The sequence below is a fragment of the Carassius carassius genome, chromosome 18 (assembly GCF_963082965.1).
Source record: "Carassius carassius chromosome 18, fCarCar2.1, whole genome shotgun sequence".
In the NCBI taxonomy this organism is placed as follows: Eukaryota; Metazoa; Chordata; class Actinopteri; order Cypriniformes; family Cyprinidae; genus Carassius; species Carassius carassius.
The window spans coordinates 24,906,666-24,925,458 of record NC_081772.1 but is presented as its reverse complement, the minus strand read 5'-3'; the positions used below and the strand labels follow the sequence as shown (position 1 = coordinate 24,925,458).

General features: G+C 36.9%; 1 protein-coding gene and 1 non-coding gene across 3 annotated transcripts in view; one reads left to right on the top strand and one right to left on the bottom strand.

The window, feature by feature from the left end:
* Positions 1-431: 431 nt before the first annotated feature.
* On the bottom strand, positions 432-504 carry trnat-ugu (transfer RNA threonine (anticodon UGU)). The gene has a single exon. It is a non-coding gene; the product is annotated as a tRNA-Thr (tRNA).
* A 1,585-nt stretch (positions 505-2,089) lies between these two features.
* LOC132092743 (coiled-coil domain-containing protein 85C-B-like) overlaps positions 2,090-18,793 on the top strand; it is a 40,044-nt gene continuing 23,340 nt past the window's right edge. For both annotated transcript variants that reach the window (XM_059499120.1, XM_059499119.1), the window contains exon 1: positions 2,090-3,354. In XM_059499120.1, the coding sequence (XP_059355103.1) occupies positions 2,655-3,354 (700 nt within the window). In that variant the 5' untranslated portion in view covers positions 2,090-2,654. The remainder of the gene's footprint in view (positions 3,355-18,793) is intronic.

Here is an 18,793-nt window from a genome sequence, read left to right as displayed (position 1 = left end):
CACGTTAAAACACTTGTTTTCTGACAACTCTGCTGCATACATCACCTTGAAACATTAGCCTGAGCATAAACGTATTAAACTACTGGGTAATTTAATTCAGTTTTAGTCCTTCATTATGGTGATTTAAGGTTTTTGTTTAAATACATTGTGTAGATTATAAAAATATGAACATTATATAAGCAGGCTAACTGGCCACATATATATAAAAATGTCAAAATCCTGAAACCTTATATTATATTAAAGTCTTATATTACACGCTATATGCTGCTTAACCAAAGAGATTAAACACAATGATTAAAATATATAAGCTGTTTTAGTGTCCTTTTGCTCTTAACGTAGTGTTTCTTACTTGTATTAGGTGTAACTGTAAAAATGTTTCTTACTTAACGTGCAAAGATACTATGAACATGTCCAAATAAAATCTACCTTGTAGGCCCCAGCGAGGATCGAACTCGCGACCCCTGGTTTACAAGACCAGTGCTCTAACCACTGAGCTATGGAGCCAGCCACGATAAAAGTGTCGAATAAAATGCTTTTTAATAAAGTCAAATATCAAGACAAGCAGTGTATGTAAAATTCCTTAACACTTTTTATGCGTTATGTGACAGAAAAGAATGATTACGTACCAAAAAAAGAATTAAACTTTCTTTGTACAATATTCTTATAAATAAAATATAAGAATTAATTTATATCAGGGCTAAAAATTAAGGTATTCAAGTAAAATATTAAAAAAGAAAAGATTTTATGTACCAGCCAACCTAAAATATTTTTTTACGGATTGTTAGTCGATGTTTTCGTCGCCACTCATAGCCTATAAGTAATACCCGGATGGATTTTTTGTCCAGTAGAGGGCGATTTTCACCAACAAAATTCTCCATTATCCAGTTCTGCAGTAGTATAAAGTGTTTTTTTTTTTTAAATCACGTCAAACTCAGCTCCTTGATGGCCAGTGTCCTGAAGAGTGTTGTTCCAACCAGCTCCAAAACACCTGCCTGTTCTAGTAATCCTGAAGACCTCTATATAGGTGAAACAAAAAGCGTTTTATTATTGTTGTTGTTGTTGATTTTATTATTGTTTTAAATACATTTTAACAATTACTCAAAAATTAAGGTTAAGGTCTTACTAAAATTGAAACATATGTGACTATTGCAGGGGTGGCCAATGGCGGCCCTGAAGAGCCACAGTCCTGCAAAGTTTCACCCCATTTCACACAAAACACATTTTGAAAGAAAACAGAAGCATGAGATTGGACCCAAACATAGGTGATATTATTTTAACAACCTACAAAATAATTAATTGATACATTTTTTTTTTCTCAGTGTAAATCAGTTAATATTAAAAAGTAAATTTATTTTATTATTTGATTTGAATTTTATTTTATGTTAATTTTACTTTCCAGTAGGTTAAAAATGGTCTCAGATGTCCTGTATGAAACATATGTTATGTTTTTTTTAGTAGGTAAAATGTTGTTAATGCCGTATTTGTACTTTTGACAGACAATTTTATCCAAATTAACTTACAGTGTGTATACATTTGTGTGAATTGTTTGTTAAGATTCTTTATTGTACCGAAATCCTATTGATATGTCACTTGTGTAATAATTTGGAACACGGTGTATGTATGTTTCCTGGTAATCAAATCATGACATTTTTCATTTTTTTGCGAAAAAGTTGTAGTTCTTGGATTTGTTTTGAATGTAAAATATCTCTGTTAGCCATCCGCCACTCTCACTTTACATTATAACCAATAGGTTGGTCTTTAAAAATTTGTTGACGTTCCATGGTTTACTCTTTCTGCTCACTTAAAATTAAATGAACAAATGAATGGATGGATGAATGCTGTGTAGTTTGCGTGGGAAACAGAATATATTTGCAAAAATGATAAAATTCCGACAAATAACCGTTCAACACTTAAATTAAAAAATTTGAAAAAGTAATTATGATTAAAAAATTAATTAATAATTTAATTGTAATTGAAACCGATATTATAATCTATTTAAAATTTTAATTAAATCAAATCCAGTCAGAGTGTTTGTGGGAATGAGGTGCTGTCTCTTTAAGAGGGCAGATCCTGCCTTTTGCCTCTCATCTCTGAACCTGCTCAGATCGGATCCGCTTCGGATCATTTCACTCCAGTCCAGAGGAATCGGACTCGAGACCCTGAACACTGACACGCGTGAGGAGTTATACTGCAAACCCCCTCTGATCTGATCTTTTGAGGATACGCTGGATTTTAACGTGAATGCAGATATGTTTTTAATGAAGGCGGTGTTTGTGGTTGTTATTTTTTGAAATATTGCTCCTGAAACCTGTAAGAGCACGCGCGTCTAAAGATCTTGAGAAAAACATCGATTCATTTACAACGATGCTCGTGGATTTTTATGTCACGCATATTTTAGGATATATAAATCCAGGCATGACTGCGAAGTTATCGGTAAGAGAGCCGTTAATAATAAAGGTGAATGTTTAATACAAATCAATACAGCAATACAAATCAGTTAATGCATAGTCTTCCATTTTAAAATGATTCCCGTAAATACTTACACAGTCTAATACATTAATCAGTTTTTGAATGCGTTTTTACATTGCGTTTTTCTAGGATTTATTACTATGTTAGATCTGTGTTAACCCTAAGACTGTTCCTCTGTGAGAATCATGATGGCAAAACATTGTCCTAATGATGACCTAAGTAAGATCTCTGATGATGAACTGGTCAGATGGAGTAAAGAAGACTTGATCAAGAGACTGAGAAGGGCTGACAGTGAGAAAATGAAAGTAATGCTGGAACATGGGAACAAGATGAAGGACATCAACCGCAGGCTTCAGGTGCACCTCCATGAGATCCGTAATCTAAAGGAGATCAACCAAAAACTGCAGGATGATAACCAGGATCTCAGGGAGCTCTGCTGCTTTCTCGATGATGATCGGCAGAAAGGTAAGAAGCTATCTCGGGAATGGCAGAGGTTTGGGAGGCATACGGCCAGCTCCGTGATGAAGGAGGTGAGCACCTATCAGCAGAAACTCAAGGAGGTGGAAGGCAACCAGGAAAACATTCTTCGGGAGAATGCAGAACTAAAGGAGATCATTCTCATGTTGGATGAAGACAGGACTGGAGCAGGATCTAGGAGCTCTATAGACAGCCAGTCTAGTCTGAGCAACCTGAATGGAGGTTCGAGCATTGTCAGAGATGTTGGCGATGGGAGCAGTACCTCCAGCGGTGGAAGTGCTGGCAGCCCAGACCATCATCATAATCACATACACAAGACTGTAGAAACCAAAATTGACACCATAAGACGATCAATGGATGATCTCTCTGCTCCACACCATCACAGGAGCATCCCCAATGGACTCAGTGGTGAGTATAGATGACCATTTTTGCTGCAATTATTGTATAAAACTCCAGTGAAATCAAAATTGGAATTTTGTGGCTCAGTGCATTTCGTTAAGTTTTAAGGTCATGCAAATGTTAGTACGCTCTTAAAAAGTTGACAAAATATATTTGTATCAGAAATACACATTAAAAGAGAGAGTTCACCAAGATGGCAAAAAAAAAAATGCTACGGTGTTTGAAACCATGTAATAAGGTAACCTACACAATTATATTAATAAAACACCCAATTATGTGAAACGTGGGTGTTTTCTATGTTTAAAACTTAAAAAATTTATAAGCTAGTCTTAAACAACTCTCTTTTTCACGTGAACCTTGAGAAACCATAAAAACTTTAATTTCGCCCCTTCATTCAAGTGCTTGTTTGACTTACTTGTATCAGCAGCTCATCAGCAACTTGGAGCGCTGAAAGAGTTCATAGGATCGTATACCAGTATCTTGTGACCGTCGAACACATCTGAAAGTAATTTTTGATTGAGTAACTTGTAGGTCTGTGATGCTTGAGCTACGAACTGTTTCAGACGGTTCAGTCCGATTTGGTGAACTGGTTCATTCAGTTTACTAAAATAAACCAGTTCAGAAGAACTGTTCACTCATGGACATCACTCCGGACTGTTTACATGAGGCTATGGATTACAGGCAATAATGTTATAAATAATGTAATTTTTTTGCTTAGACTGATCGTTTTGCTTCATAACACTTGAATCATCAGGAGCGGCAGGTATTCATTTTGTATGGCCTGATTTGGCTTTCAAAGTGACAGTAGCAGTTGGCTTTTTGTGACATTTTATTAATCACCAAGGTTTCATGGTTTCAGCTAAATGAAATCTGCTTTATGTTTGCTTTATGTTTTTAATTATGCACCCCAAAATAAAAATCTGCTTTACGTTTGGGTGAACTTTCCCGGAAGTCTTTGTCTTCCAGGAAAACAAACCAAAAATAGCCTGCTGATTACTCATCTTTCACTAATGGGCATATGCAATTATTATTAAGCAACTAGAGTTCTCATGATGCAGTAAATGAAGACACCGTGCCACCATATTGGGATTCCCACACATTTTACAGACTTAAGTAGAGATCATTTGAGTTGAATGTGTGTAAGTTAAAACATTACTCACTGTTTTAATTGGAAATATGTAAACTGAGAAACAGAGAACTTGTCGTACCATTTCACGGGATTTTTAAAAGTATTGCTCATCAATCTACTAATCATTTATATATTTGAGATTGAAGGTTTAATCTGTTTTAAGATGCTGCTGTGAAACTACAGTTATAACACTTCAACATCGAAATGGAAGACTTGATTTTAAAGAGTTATTTAATTAATGCTAAGATTATAAGGGTAATCATTTTCTTATGCTTTCGTATTAAGTTCTGTACATGATATAAACTCAAAGAGCAAACTTGCAAAGCTTGGGTGAACTATGTACAAATGTAAATGATTATATTAATTGTATATACTTAACAGGTAACAGTAAGAGTTTAAGTCTTAGAGTATTACTGAAGATGTAGCTAATTACCCCAGTTTTAATAACCTACTGTACACCTCCTCAGATCAATAATACAACAGGATTGCATGTCAGTGTGGCCTTAAATGAAAGTTCCATGTTAATCGCTTTTACAAGTAAATCGGATTTTTGACTTGCTGATGGACTTTGTTTCTCATTCAGTGGAAGGGCATATAAAAGGAAACCAGTAAATTTGCTCTATTCAAGCCCTAAACACCCACATGAGCTGACTGTTTGATAACGGTAATGAAATGGCATGTTAAGCCTGGCTTTAGCCGCACTTCAGCAGCACCAGGATTTCAGATGAGAGGACAATACTTTGCTGCACACAGACTCTCCCTGTCTCTCAGGCTCTCAGACAACTGAAGATGCTTCCTGATGGGTTGGATAGCCTCTCTCTCTCTCTCTCTCTCTCTCTCTCTCTCTATATATATATATATATATATATATATATGCATGCAGTACAGACCAAAAATTTGGACACACCTTCTCATTCAAAGAGTTTTCTTTATTTTCATGACTATGAAAATTGTAGATTCACACTGAAGGCATCAAAACTATGAATTAACACATGTGGAATTATATACGGAATTATATACATAGCAAAAAAGTGTGAAACAACTGAAAATATGTCATATTCTAGGTTCTTCAAAGTAGCCACCTTTTGCTTTGATTACTGCTTCGCACACTCTTGGCATTCTCTTGATGAGCTTCAAGAGGTAGTCACCTGAAATGGTCTTCCAACAGTCTTGAAGGAGTTCCCCGAGAGATGCTTAGCACTTGTTGGCCCTTTTGCCTTCAGTCTGCGGTCCAGCTCACCCCTAAACCATCTCGATTGGGTTCAGGTCCGGTGACTGTGGAGGCCAGGTCATCTGGAGCAGCACCCATCACTCTCCTTCTTGGTCAAATAGCCCTTGATGCCTTCAGTGTGACTCTACAATTTTCATAGTCATGAAAATAAAGAAAACTCTTTGAATGAGAAGATGTGTCCAAACCTTTGGTCTGTACTGTATATATATATATATATATATATATATATGGCAATTGACAATCAATTTGAGAGCTTGTAATATATAAAGAGTGGCCTTAAACAGTGTTTAAAACATCAGTGATTGTTTCACAGTGTATCATTTAGGTCTCAAGTCTGCTGTCTTATGAAGACTCTTAAGTCACATTTCACCCCAAAATTAAAATATAATGTAATGCAGAGAAGCGCTCTTGCTCGGCACAATAAAGTGAATTGTTTTGTTAACTTTGTGGTTAATTATTTTGAGTCATATGGGACACGGTAACACACGGCCCTCTCACAATATATTGCTTTACAGATCTATTGCTTTTGCCACTCAGAAATTGACGCAATCATGCTGCACGTATCAGAAGATCTGCGCTCCGGCGCGGTTAGCGGCTAACACTCACTGATCTATAGGCTATATAACTGTACCGCGCTGTTGCCCACCTCTTCCAACTGAGCCAGGGACTACTAAATGGAACAATCACACTAGTCAAACGAACCAGGCTTTGTGGGTCAAACATGCTCCAGCACGGTTAAGATTCCCTAGTGTGAGCACACCCTAATTATTCTCCTGCATCCCACACACGAGTCTCTACCCGCCCATCAAGTGTTGCCCCGCGCCGCACTCTGCTGCGATGGGTCCCGCGGTCGTGCAGGTCTCTACTCGGAAGTTGCTTGTTATAATGTTATGATCGAGGCTCTGTACTCTGAGCATAACTTGTTTTTCTATAACAAACTATAAAATCTTTTCCATAAAAACGTTAATGTCCTGGCAGTGACAAATAGCTTGTTTAATATTTAATTTAATTACATTAATGTTACACACACACTAATACGAAATTTAATGTAGAAGCAATTTTCACTCGGCTAATAGCACATTAAATTAAATGTGAAATGGTATTTTCTTGTAAAACATTATACAAAAATCGCAACCCAACGAAAAAAACAACAAAGTGATAGATGGATGGTTGGGATGGGGTGGGTGGGTGGTTCCAAACAGGGGGAAAACATATTGAGGTTAAATACAGAATCTTCACAGCATTTTCTTCACCGGTTTGATCAGAATCACCACTTGAGCACATATGAACATGGTGATCTACTTTGATCTTAAATAGGCCTGTCACTTTACCAGCTTTATCTGATCAATTAAATAAGTTTTATCTTGGTTAAATCCCCTGGGGTCAATATGTGTGGCCTGGAGTCAAAATGTGTTGCAGTGTCGTTTAATTAGAACGTCAGATTGAGCACATAGATGTTTGGAGTATGTGTCTTCATTCCACAGGGATTCTTCAGACATTCTAACAGCTGTAGGAAGATAATAAGTGAGTAAGGTGGGACCTGTGGAGGTATTTGTTGGAGACATTGGCTAGTAAGGCCAGAGAGTGGATGGGTTGGAGGGTGTGTGACTATCAGTGTTGGGAAGGTTACTTTGGAAATGTAATAGGTTACAGATTACAAGTTACCCTATTTAAAATGTAATAGTAGTGTAACTTTTTTAATTACTTTAATAAAGTAATGTAACTAATTACTTTTGAGTACATTTTGATTACTTTTATAAATTTCTAATGAATGTTAATTTGCAACTGTTAATCATCTTCAACCATTTTACACCATGCAGGTTTAACCTTACAGTAGTGCTCAATACTGTCAGACTTTCAACATTCTTCATCACCTGAATTAAGATGATCAAATTTGAACACATCCACCACACAATCAGACTTTACTTAGAGATTGATCTGAAGTTCAAAGCAGATTTAAAATCAAAAGAAATAGTTTATAGATACTGTTTTTGAAACCAAATCTTTGCATAACTACAGGCATCTAACTGCATTTAACAATGGTTTGGGGAAAAATAGTTAATAAAAAAATAAAAGCATATACATCAACTCAAATACGGTTATCTAATAAGCATGTGTCCTATTTTGTGTACTAAACTCCTGAAACATTGGTGTCTTTTTGAAACACTGCTGTCTCTTTGTATATGATATGATGATAGTTTCTCAAAATAAGTAAAAAATGCTCATGAAGTGACTGTTCTAGAGATTAATTTTCATGAGGGGCGGACTGGGAAAAAAATAGGCTGGGAAATCTCACACTCATACACCCACAACCCATTCTGAAACATGGACAACCCTATTTTTTTTTTTGCACCTGATATGAAAAAGATTTGAATCCTTAGGTTGGGGGACATGCAACATAATCAAGAGTTCTCTCCTGAACTGCACCTTCACTTCTATTATCCATCCATCTCTCTCATGACTTTAATACTGAAGATTTTTATTTGACTTTTACCATGTTTTGTAAGTGCAATTTTGTTTTTTTGGCAAATGAATTGCCACTTGTATTTATTTTTACTACAAATTCCATAGTTAAACCACGGTTAGTGCCATACCATAGGCTACATTAATTTTCCTCAGGGTTGTGTTTTTGTATCCACTAGCTCCCCCTAAACCTATGATAAAATATGATGATTTGTCTGCTAACTTACTACTGTAACATTACAATAGATAATAATGACGTCGTTTATACAGTATTTTGAGTGATTGCGAGCAATGTGCTGCTGCTGCTTGACTAAGTAAACAAAGACAAAACTACATTAGCATATTTACAGATGAAACTGACCTGCACCTGAAACCCTGAACAGAAGTGTCGCTTCTCTGCTCCAGCTGTGCGCTTATACCGTTCACTCCGGTCTCTCTATCTCGCACTGATTACTCGGAGTCTGATCCAAACCGTTCGGCCGAGGCGCAGAGAGCGCGCGAGCCCAACCATTGCCAGTCACGACTAACCGATTCATGATTTATTAGAGATTTAATTATCGAATGGCGGATTCGGAAATAATCGCTTTAGTATATTCGGCCTGCAATTATACAATAACAATATTAAAGTAGAAGGCCAAATCGTCTGCCAGGCCACCGGGAATAGTCCCGGTTCTCCCGATGTCCAGTCAGCGCCTGATTTCCACAGACACGCAGAACGTGCAGGATTCATATTCAGTCTTATGACTGGATTCTACGAATGTGTTTTGCGCGTCTCTGAGATTATGGGCCATATGTCTTAGTGCAATTTGGGAAAGAAATAAGCTGTATGTGGATGTGTGTAAATATTCAAATGTAATCCTCTTTGTAATCGTTACAATTTTCATAAGTAACTGTAATTTAATTACTCATTTTTTCTTAGTAACTGTAACTGATTACTGTTACATTTATTTTGTAATTAAATTACGTAACGCCGTACATGTAACTAGTTACTCCCCAACACTGGTGACTATGAGGTCTAATGCTCTCTTTCCTCCTTAAGGGCTCTCATCAATCAGTTGAGCCGTTGGCCCTCCCAATGCACAGATGGTGCAGCAGTAATCATCAGAGACAGGTTCATATTTCATCACAGTGTTAAATCCCGAACTGTGTTGCACAACTGCTCACAACTCTATGGTTTCAAGAGTTGAAGCCTTTACACAGACAGGATGTATTACTAGGTTGCTATTATATTCTTACAATGATTTCTGTGGGCTATACATATCTGAAATGATCTACATTTTGATTGTAATTCAGATTTCAAAAGTTAAACAAGATTCAACAGGTGTTCTATTGATCTTCATGCATATAAACCGTATTTTATATGGTTTCAAATCCCCATCTCTTGCTCATACGCTGTACAGCAATGTGAATTGTGTCAGTCAACCTGGACTTTTTGTCAGTTTGGAAATCTTTAAATAATAGAGTGCTCAATTTTTTATTCTAAAATCCAGTTTACTGTTAATATTTTTGAACCATGGAGTCAAAAGTAAATAGTAAAATAGATATGTGTTTAACGTTTTGTTTTGAAACAGTCCCCAAACATGAATATTTGAAACCATTGTGTTGTTTAAAACATAATTTCTAAGCTTACATAAGGACTACAAACACCAAAGAAGTTTATGCACTTGACAAATTTGACAAATTAGTTGTAGGAGTTATATTTTATGAATAAAATAGGAACTGTGAAGGGAACATGTATTAAGAAAAAAAAAATTCTACTGAGTTTATTTTGATGTTTGTGCTCAGTGGTCACGAAAACATGCCTAAAATGCCAAAAATTTTACAATGATAATTATAGTTTCCATCAAAATATCAGTTAATGGGGTCTCTGTTGCTCTTTCAGCCTCTCATCAGCTGATTCTCAGCAGATCACCTCTACCTATACAAATACGGCATTCCTATATAAGCTCTAGTCAGTATAATGCAGCAGCTTTTCCACTTGCTCAGGAGCAAATTACCCTCCTCCATCCCCAACTCCTCCTTTCGCACGGTCAGGACTTGGCTTTCTGATATTCCTTGTTGAATCAGACTCCTTTTTCTTTAATAATGTATACATTTAAATATCATTAAGTATATTAATGATATTTGCCCTGTTCTGTTTACCCTAGGGGGATATTATTGCTGCTCTCCCTGCTCATTCATGACAGGACAACTGGAACTGGAATTGCATACTATATTGTACTGAACCGTACCGTACTGGAAACAAGGCTTATCTCTCAGTGGCGTATGTTGCTCTTGCCTTGAGATACTTCATGAGGGATGTTTTACCTTGTCTCAGGGAGTAGTAAAATCGCTGAGCCCAAGTGTAAGAATGAGAGCAGTTACCCAATAATGGTCAAAGTGAACCTGTTAAACTAACTCAGCCAGTTCTTCGTGACTCAATAATTTGCCAAGCCCTGCAGATTGCGTCTTTGTCTGATGATGCTGTTTAACATTCATGGAATTTCTTCTCAACTTTAATGTTGGGATCAGATCATTTTCATCTTTTTATTCTTTTCTATTATTTTAAAGAGCTATCCATTTCTGTTCCTAGAAAGCCACAGTACTGAGGATTTTAGATTTAACTGTAATTAAACACACTTGATCCAGCTTATCATGGTCTTCTGAATCACCAGAAACTTCCAGCATTGGTGTAACGGAGCTAAATAAGAAGGTGGCATGCCAAGAGGAAGGTAGGACACCCCTAAAATATTTTAAAAGTTCCCATATTGCATTGCCCTCTAGCTTAGTAGAGTTATTTAGTAAGATTTGTTCCTTTCCTTAAATATATTCTACAAGTTTAAAGGGTGTTTCACTCTGGTGACCAGCGTAGGAAGTGTTGCTCTTTTAAAAATTGCATTTCCTGTATGCATAAGACAGATGAATCACAACATGCTATTCTTAAACAAACCATCCTATGTGTTCTGTCACAGCATGTAGGACATTAGTGAATCCATGGAAGATTAAAAGGGCAAAGAAAATTCAACATGAGACCATATTCTACACTTTTTGTGTGATTGTTTGGCCCAGGAGAGATTTGGTGCAGAGACACCCTCAGCTGGCTTTAGTCAGACAGAAAGCAGCCTGTCACGAATACCCACAATCCTTATTAAAACAATAGTGAGTCCTTTCTAAAAAAAAAAAAAAAGAGAGAGGGAGAGAGACGAATAAGTCTCATACATTGAACCACACATGAGACAATACAAGTGAGATAGAGAATTTGCTCTCTTAATGAATGGAAAGTAGTATGTCTGTAAATGTTCTGTGTGAAACTCTTAAGCTGGACAGCTGTTTTTGAGTGAGCAAAACTGAGCATTGAGTTCTCTGTCATCATCTCTGAGTTCATGTAGTGCACGCGTATGGTCCCCCAAGTTGACGCTTCAATAACCTGTGTCTCAAAGAACTGATGGTTCATAATTTAAGAAGTTAGAAATATTTGTACTGTTCTTGTATAAACTTGCACAAAAAGCAAAAAACCTTATTACTGGTAACACCAGGGGGCAGGGCTTTGGAATTTGTGATCTTGGTATCATGATTTACAAGAAAAGGTGTTTGTCTGTTTTGCTTACATCTTTACACCTTTTGCTTTCCAAGACTAAAACAGAAACTTTAAACCTTCTCTGGTTTAAGAAGAATCTTTTAAAATCAAAATATCGCCAAACAGACTATTTTACATTTAATTTGAAAAATCCCCCGCTATCATCTCATCAGTGTTTACTTTTTTCTCGTGTTTAGTGAAATCTGACTTCTGCTGAACTGTGCTGCGGCTCTGCACCATGTGTTGTACGGAGAAGAACAGACACTTTCAGCTTACAACTGTAGCATCCGTTGTCCAACTGAACTAAATGTTTCGGGGGTTTTTCTATAAAAAAGCTAAATTACAGTGGGGGCGGTACCATGGTATGCAAGTAAAGTAATCGGCGTACGGCCAAACACTGGATAATACCAGTAACACCAACTACCGCAGCAAGCCTAAACTGGAGTTGAATACATTCCTGTTGTGTTTGTTTCGCATGGTTTTTGAATCGTCAACTTTGATGGATCCATAAACCTGTATTATATGAGCTCAGAGAGATGGAGTGTTTATCTGGGACAGCATGAGAGTAAATAATGAACCAATTGTTTTTGAACACATGAACATGTCCTCTTCTCCTGTCCCTAAATAAACGCGTCTAATCACTTGTCAGGTGAATCCAAAACCAGCCTTATTTTTCTTATTCTGAAGACCAACTAGCCATTCAGGCTACTCACCTATTGATTGCGAAAATATAGAGTATATATAGTTTTGCATTTCCCTATTTTTTTAGAACGTCCACAAGTAGTATTTGACTAGAGCTTTTAGAGCCATTTGTTGCATTAATCTAACCTTTGTCCAAGTGGGAATGCATTGATTATCTGTTTATTTATTGCTGCCTAATGAAATGCTGTGTAATTCAGTTGTTAATGAAGTAACCAGGTGGCACAAGGGCAGGGCACTAGCTGCTCCAAACAGCACAATCAGCATTCCCATTCTGTTGACGCAAACTGACCTTCATATTTTGACACTTAACTAAAGTGTCCCCAATGTCATCAGAGGTTCATTTGGAGGGAGATTTTCCTGTGAGCATCAGCTGTTTCTGCAATCTGCCAGGAGAGCGTATTCTCTACACAAATTCACAGAGTGCGTCTTTCATTCACCTTTGACGTTTTGTCCCAGTGTCCCAAATGCTATTCTGATGACTTTGTCCAATTTGTGCCATGCAATTTCCGGACCTTTTTTCCTAACATCTGTATTATTTTCTGCTAGAAAATATTGTCATTAACTTCATTTAGTGTTATTTGGATGCTATTTACGTTATATGTTATGTTTAAGTTTTTGATTGAAATAAGAATGCTTTTACGAGTGCACACAGTGTTTTTTGGTGAATGCAATACTTTCTATGTATTGTACGGGATCTGACATGTACTTAAGTAAAAACTAGCCATTACTGCTACCTGTTTTAGTGTCACACGGGTAATGGGATCTCACATCATATAAACACCTTAATACAAAAGAACTTAAATTTCTGATTTTGTTAGCTAATGAATTATCCAGGCTGAACAACCGTATGTCAACAACTGGACTGGGACAAAATTTCACTCATCCAGGCCATCCCATACACCCACAACAAATTCTAAAACCGTGGAAAACACTATTTTTGGTGTAGCCATCGCATAAAAAAGGATAAAATAATTAGGTTGGGCCGTTGTAAAATAACTGTATTTCTTGCTTATTAATTGCCTAAATGTCAAAATTAGTACAACATTAACTACACTATGACAATTTATTATAGAAAAATCCTAATATTGAACATGTTACCGCATTATCATAAGTCATATTTTTCCCTTATGAAAATTAACTATTATAGTAAAAGTACAGTAACAATAATTGTATAGTGGAACGATTACCATTTGTATAAAAATAGTTTTACTACAAATTCCATGATTTGTTGTTACCTAGTAACTATGGTCATGGCTAATTTTCATAAAGATTGTCTGCCCTAGCTCCTTCTAAACGTATTATAAAACAATGTGAATATTTGTCAGCTAAATTACCGATGTAACTTTAGAACAGATAATAATGATGTCCTTTAGCATACTGTGTTTTGAGTGACACTCAAACTGTTGCTAGCAGTTTAATTGGGTGGGGGTGCTATGGATGTGTGCATTTAGAGAGAGAGGACTCTACTGCTGATTAAAACTAAAGTAATGAGCTTGGTTTGAAAATGTAAGAAGTAGAAAGTACAGTTATTTGTGTAAAAAATGTAAGGAGTGAAAGTAAAAAGTTAGTGAAGTAAAGTACTGAAACCAGAAAAATCTAAGTATTTGTACTTCGTTACTTCCCATCTCTGGGGAGAATGCAATTCTTTTGTGAGAGAATGTGAGGATTATAATTTTCCTCTTATCTCTCTTCCTTTCTTTTTTTTCCTCACTCACCAAGTCCCCTTAGGGGCTCCATACCTAAAATCTCCAAAACGGGATCTTCATATATCTTCTTGCTTTTGAAGAATCGTGGGTCTGCCTGTTCATGTTTGCTAGAAAGAACTGATCATCCGCAAGCCTGAATGCACTGGGCATGTGTGCAAACAGGAAAACTTTCTGAGCTGGGTTAAAAACTCTGTTGGTGTCCCAGTGCTCTTGTGAGGATGAGATCAGAGCAGTGTGTGCCCTCACCAGTACAACAGTGGCCTTATTTAAGCAAATCATGGGATTATAGACTTTTGCATACTTTGGAAATTTGCAGCACGTTCTGGAAAACTGTGGAACTGCTGAATTGTTGAAAATTAATGCTCAGTTTGTGGCGGCAATTCGGCCATGAAATTTTTTTTTCTTCCCTCTTAACTCTGTACTTATATTTTCTTACCTCAGTGATTAAGCACCCTGCTTAGAAACAGGCCAAGTTTTTGCAGTATTCAGTCTCCAGCAGTCTTGTAGAGCTTATCTAAAAGCCAAATGGATATTCAAGAAAAGAAAAGCATCTCTGAATGATTATGTTCTTAAGCTGTCTTAGACGGTTTGCTTCTGCTCTTAGGTGCTCTTAGCTTTTTAGCCATGCAGCAACATTCCAGGAGCATTCCACACTTCAGGAGCTGTGAGACAGACAGACCTTTATACTGTACATCAGACAGACCTATACTGTTCATAAATCGATCTTTTTTTGTCTTGCAAGCAACATCCATATTAGCTTAGATGAAGCTGTTTATTATCAATTTGATTCTGTCCTCTTTGCGATAAGGTTCGGTTAAAGTGCCTCTATTATGCCATTTTAAAGGTTCCTAATATTGTTTTGGGAGTCTCCTACAATAGGAGAACATGCATGCGATGTCAAAAAACGCTTTAGTTTTCTCAAAATGTGCAATTAATATAATCTAATTTTCCAATTATTCTCAAAGGATTCTTTCAAAGTAGTTCCAAGATTTAGTCTCTCTATAAACCAGTGGTTTTCAACCTGTAGGCCACGGCCTAGTGGGTCGCGGTGGTATTGCAGGTGGGCTGTCAAGAAATAATAATATTGTTAATATATGTAAAAATGTCTAAGTCATAACATAATAACATCATTTCATATATATAATTAAATAACAAAAAATTAATATTAAACTGTTACTATGCTTCCACTATTCGAACTCGCTGATTGGTTTAAGAATAAACCACCAATTTATCTTAGATATTTTTGCTGCATATGCTACAGAACAACATATTCAAACATGCATAAATGGTTGTCAACAGGCTCAACATAAATGGCTTTCAGCATGTTCCCTCCTGACTGCTTGCTCCACTGACTCTCTGGATCTGGTTTTCCCGTTTTGCTGAGCAGTGCCAGCCCGAGTTATTTTCTGTTTGCCAGTTCATTCTAGGGGCGGTGTGATTAATCAAAATCGTAATTAATCACGATTTGAGCGTGCGCGACTTCTAAATCACCTTATAGCACGATTTTCCATGGCCCTGACCTCCTGCAGTATCCGATCCAATCAGAATGCAGCGCCTCTAACGCAAAAACAGAACAGACTGGGCATATGCCTAACTCCAGGTTCACACACGGTCTGTAATGCGCCTTTTTTCAGAGCCCATGTTAACGGATCAGAGCGTTCTAACTGCACGCAGTAAAAGGCTAGAAATAAAAACAAAATAATAAGAAATAATATCTAGCACATGAGCATAGTGAGCATAGGACGCAGTTTAAGTGAGAGGAGACACGTTATATATATATATATAGCTTTAGTCAAGTAGCTTACAGACACAGACAGATTTGAGCAGATTAAGCTTTAGTTGCATTTCTGGAATAAAGCGAAACCCTCCAGCATCAGTCTCATGTTGCTAGGATACCATTTTTTGTGGTTTTGGAGTGTGTGCTATCCTCTCCTGTGGTATTGTCACTTTGCTATTTTTTTAACTTCAAAGGAGGTCAAGGCTTGTCTCAAAAATGCCATCAGTCTCTCATTTACCAATGAATGAATAGAACAACAGTTGTCTCGCAAACTAAAGTACATTTCTTGCTAGAAACAATCCTGAAAATTGACACACAACAAAACTGCAGCACACGTCAGATGTCTTTTCACAGAAACTGTCCTTACACCAGGGACACTGTCCCTGCTTTTCTGAAAACTACGAATGAGGATGTTATGTACCCAGACTAATTGGGAATCTTGTGAATCCGGTGGAAGGTATCACTGGTCGAGCTCAGTTTTTCTTCACCACAGATGTATCAGTCTGGGTTCTGCAAAACCTGCACTGAAGCGGTTTCCATCAGATAAAAGACAGAGCTTGCCTGAGGTCTCCACACTGCAGTTTCATCTCCGGCTCCATCAGTGCCCAGTGGGACCAGGGAACATTCAGTAGTCAGTACAGGACACTGGTTTGATGGTAGGCACGGGCGAGAGTGCATTTGAAAATGACCTCCGGTTTCTACGGGACCTCACAGATGGATCTTGAAATGGTACCTGGATATGGTGTAGGAAAGAGCCATGTTTTAAAATTCACACTCCTACTATCCCACAAGGAGACCACAGAAGCAGAAGCTTCATGGACATGCACTTCTATTTTCCGATAGACCCTCCATGGCTTGGAGAGCGATGCTGGCATGGCTGTGGTTCATTAACATGTTGAAGTAATATTTTTCCAGGGTCAGTTGCATAATATGTGGGACGATAATAACAAGAAAACCTGACCATAGAAGCATAAACATAGGCACCATTAAATATAACCAAGCTAAGGCCAAATACTTGTTGTTTTGTAATATAGACTTGAATACATTGTTTAAAGTTAAAAGTTTACGACTTCTAGCTCTTTGAAAATATTGTCAGATTGTGTAAAAGACGCTTCTAAATACAGCTTAGAATTATATATATATTTTTTTTAATAAAGTGCATATTATTTGTATTTCTACCAATCAGTCATTGGTCTGGTATAGGAGGTTGATTGATTTTGACTCTCAGCAGCAGTTCCTCTACAAAATGCGAAATATTTACTTTTTTACTTCTTCCATTTGGGAACGTTTTTTCTTTCTTTTTTTCTCTAAATTTTTCATATACTGTACCACTCAGCCGGGTGAAATGCAAACAGTGGTAGAACTTGAATATTCCCCAGTTGCCTTGTTAAGTGTCTTGTGAAGCATCTTCAGTCCACTGCAAGCAACCATACATTATAAATAGGCACTTATAGCTGTTATATAAAAACACAGTAGACACAAAAATACTCTGAAATGTTTTTACAAAGAACAAGAATTTTAAAAATAAATATTGGTACAAGTTTACACATGTTGTTCTGACACCTTCAAGTCAAATTCCTCTGAGCTGTTTTTGTCTCATGTTTCTCTTTTTAAGACTATAGGCATCTGCTTAGGCTGAGAAAGGAAGAAGGTCTTGTTCTCAATTTAAGCAGAGGTTTAGAAATTTAATCTAAATTTATGTATTCATTTATTTTCATGCATAGAAAAAAAAACATAACTGAGGCCTTTAAATATGTCTGTTTGGTTTAAGGTGGTTGAAAACTGAATATTTAATCAATACATGATATGATTATGTTTATTCACACTTGAATGAGGTGGAGATCATCACAATGCATGATCATTTTCTAAAATTGCCATCCCATACTTTTTTTTTATTTTATAGAAGTATTACATCTTCTGAAGCCATACAACAATTTTCTGAGGAATAGACAAACATTTATTTTCATATTGCATAACTGGTAATGAAAGATATATTTTCACAGAGTTAATAGATTTAATAGACCGATTCCACATTGTCAATAATCTCTTTGTACATAATGAAAAATATGTTCAATTGATTTTAATGCAGACAACAATTGTGCTGATCTGCCAAATAAAACTTGCACAACTTCCAGTAAATATCCCATTAGCAAACTCGCTGTCACTTTAAACTTGAAGATCAAGGTTCATGTCTCGTATGGAGTCTGGGGGTCTTTTTCACGTGCTGCATTATGTCCACAATGTAAAATATTTAGATTTTTCTCCAGTGACCTCTGAAATGTTAGTGGTCCGTGGCAGAGGAGAAGAAATTTTTACTTGCCCAGAAACAACACAGATAATTGAAGTTCATGTCTTCCTAGATAAACTCATTTATTGGTTCCCTTGCCAGTGGTGAGATCACACCCTTTACACGGCTTAGAGGATGCACTGAAGTTTTAAGGCTTGTGGTGTCAGCATTACTTAAATCTGTGGAATCGGCTAGAATTGCACCACTGGCGCTGTGCCTGTCACCCACCAGCAAACAGACAGCTTAAATACTCCAGCATGCCCTGTGTGTGTCTGTCTGCTCTTAAGAGAATTAAAAGTGGGAGGCACGTCTACACGTGATATACACCTAGACTTAATGGAATAGCAGGTGATTTTTTTTTTTTCTTTTTTTACGTACAGTTTTTATAATTACTCTGTTCAATGAATGACAATGTCTGGTTGGTCAACTAGTGATACACCAATATGGCGTCCAGGCCATAGGAATATTTCAAAATCCCAGGTAGCCCTTTGGGTAGGCACTCTTCAGATTTTGGTAGCCCAAAATGAATTCAACTAGACTAATATTTAGCTATTTTGAGGTTATTACTCGCATCACATTCTGACATTTATGTGAATT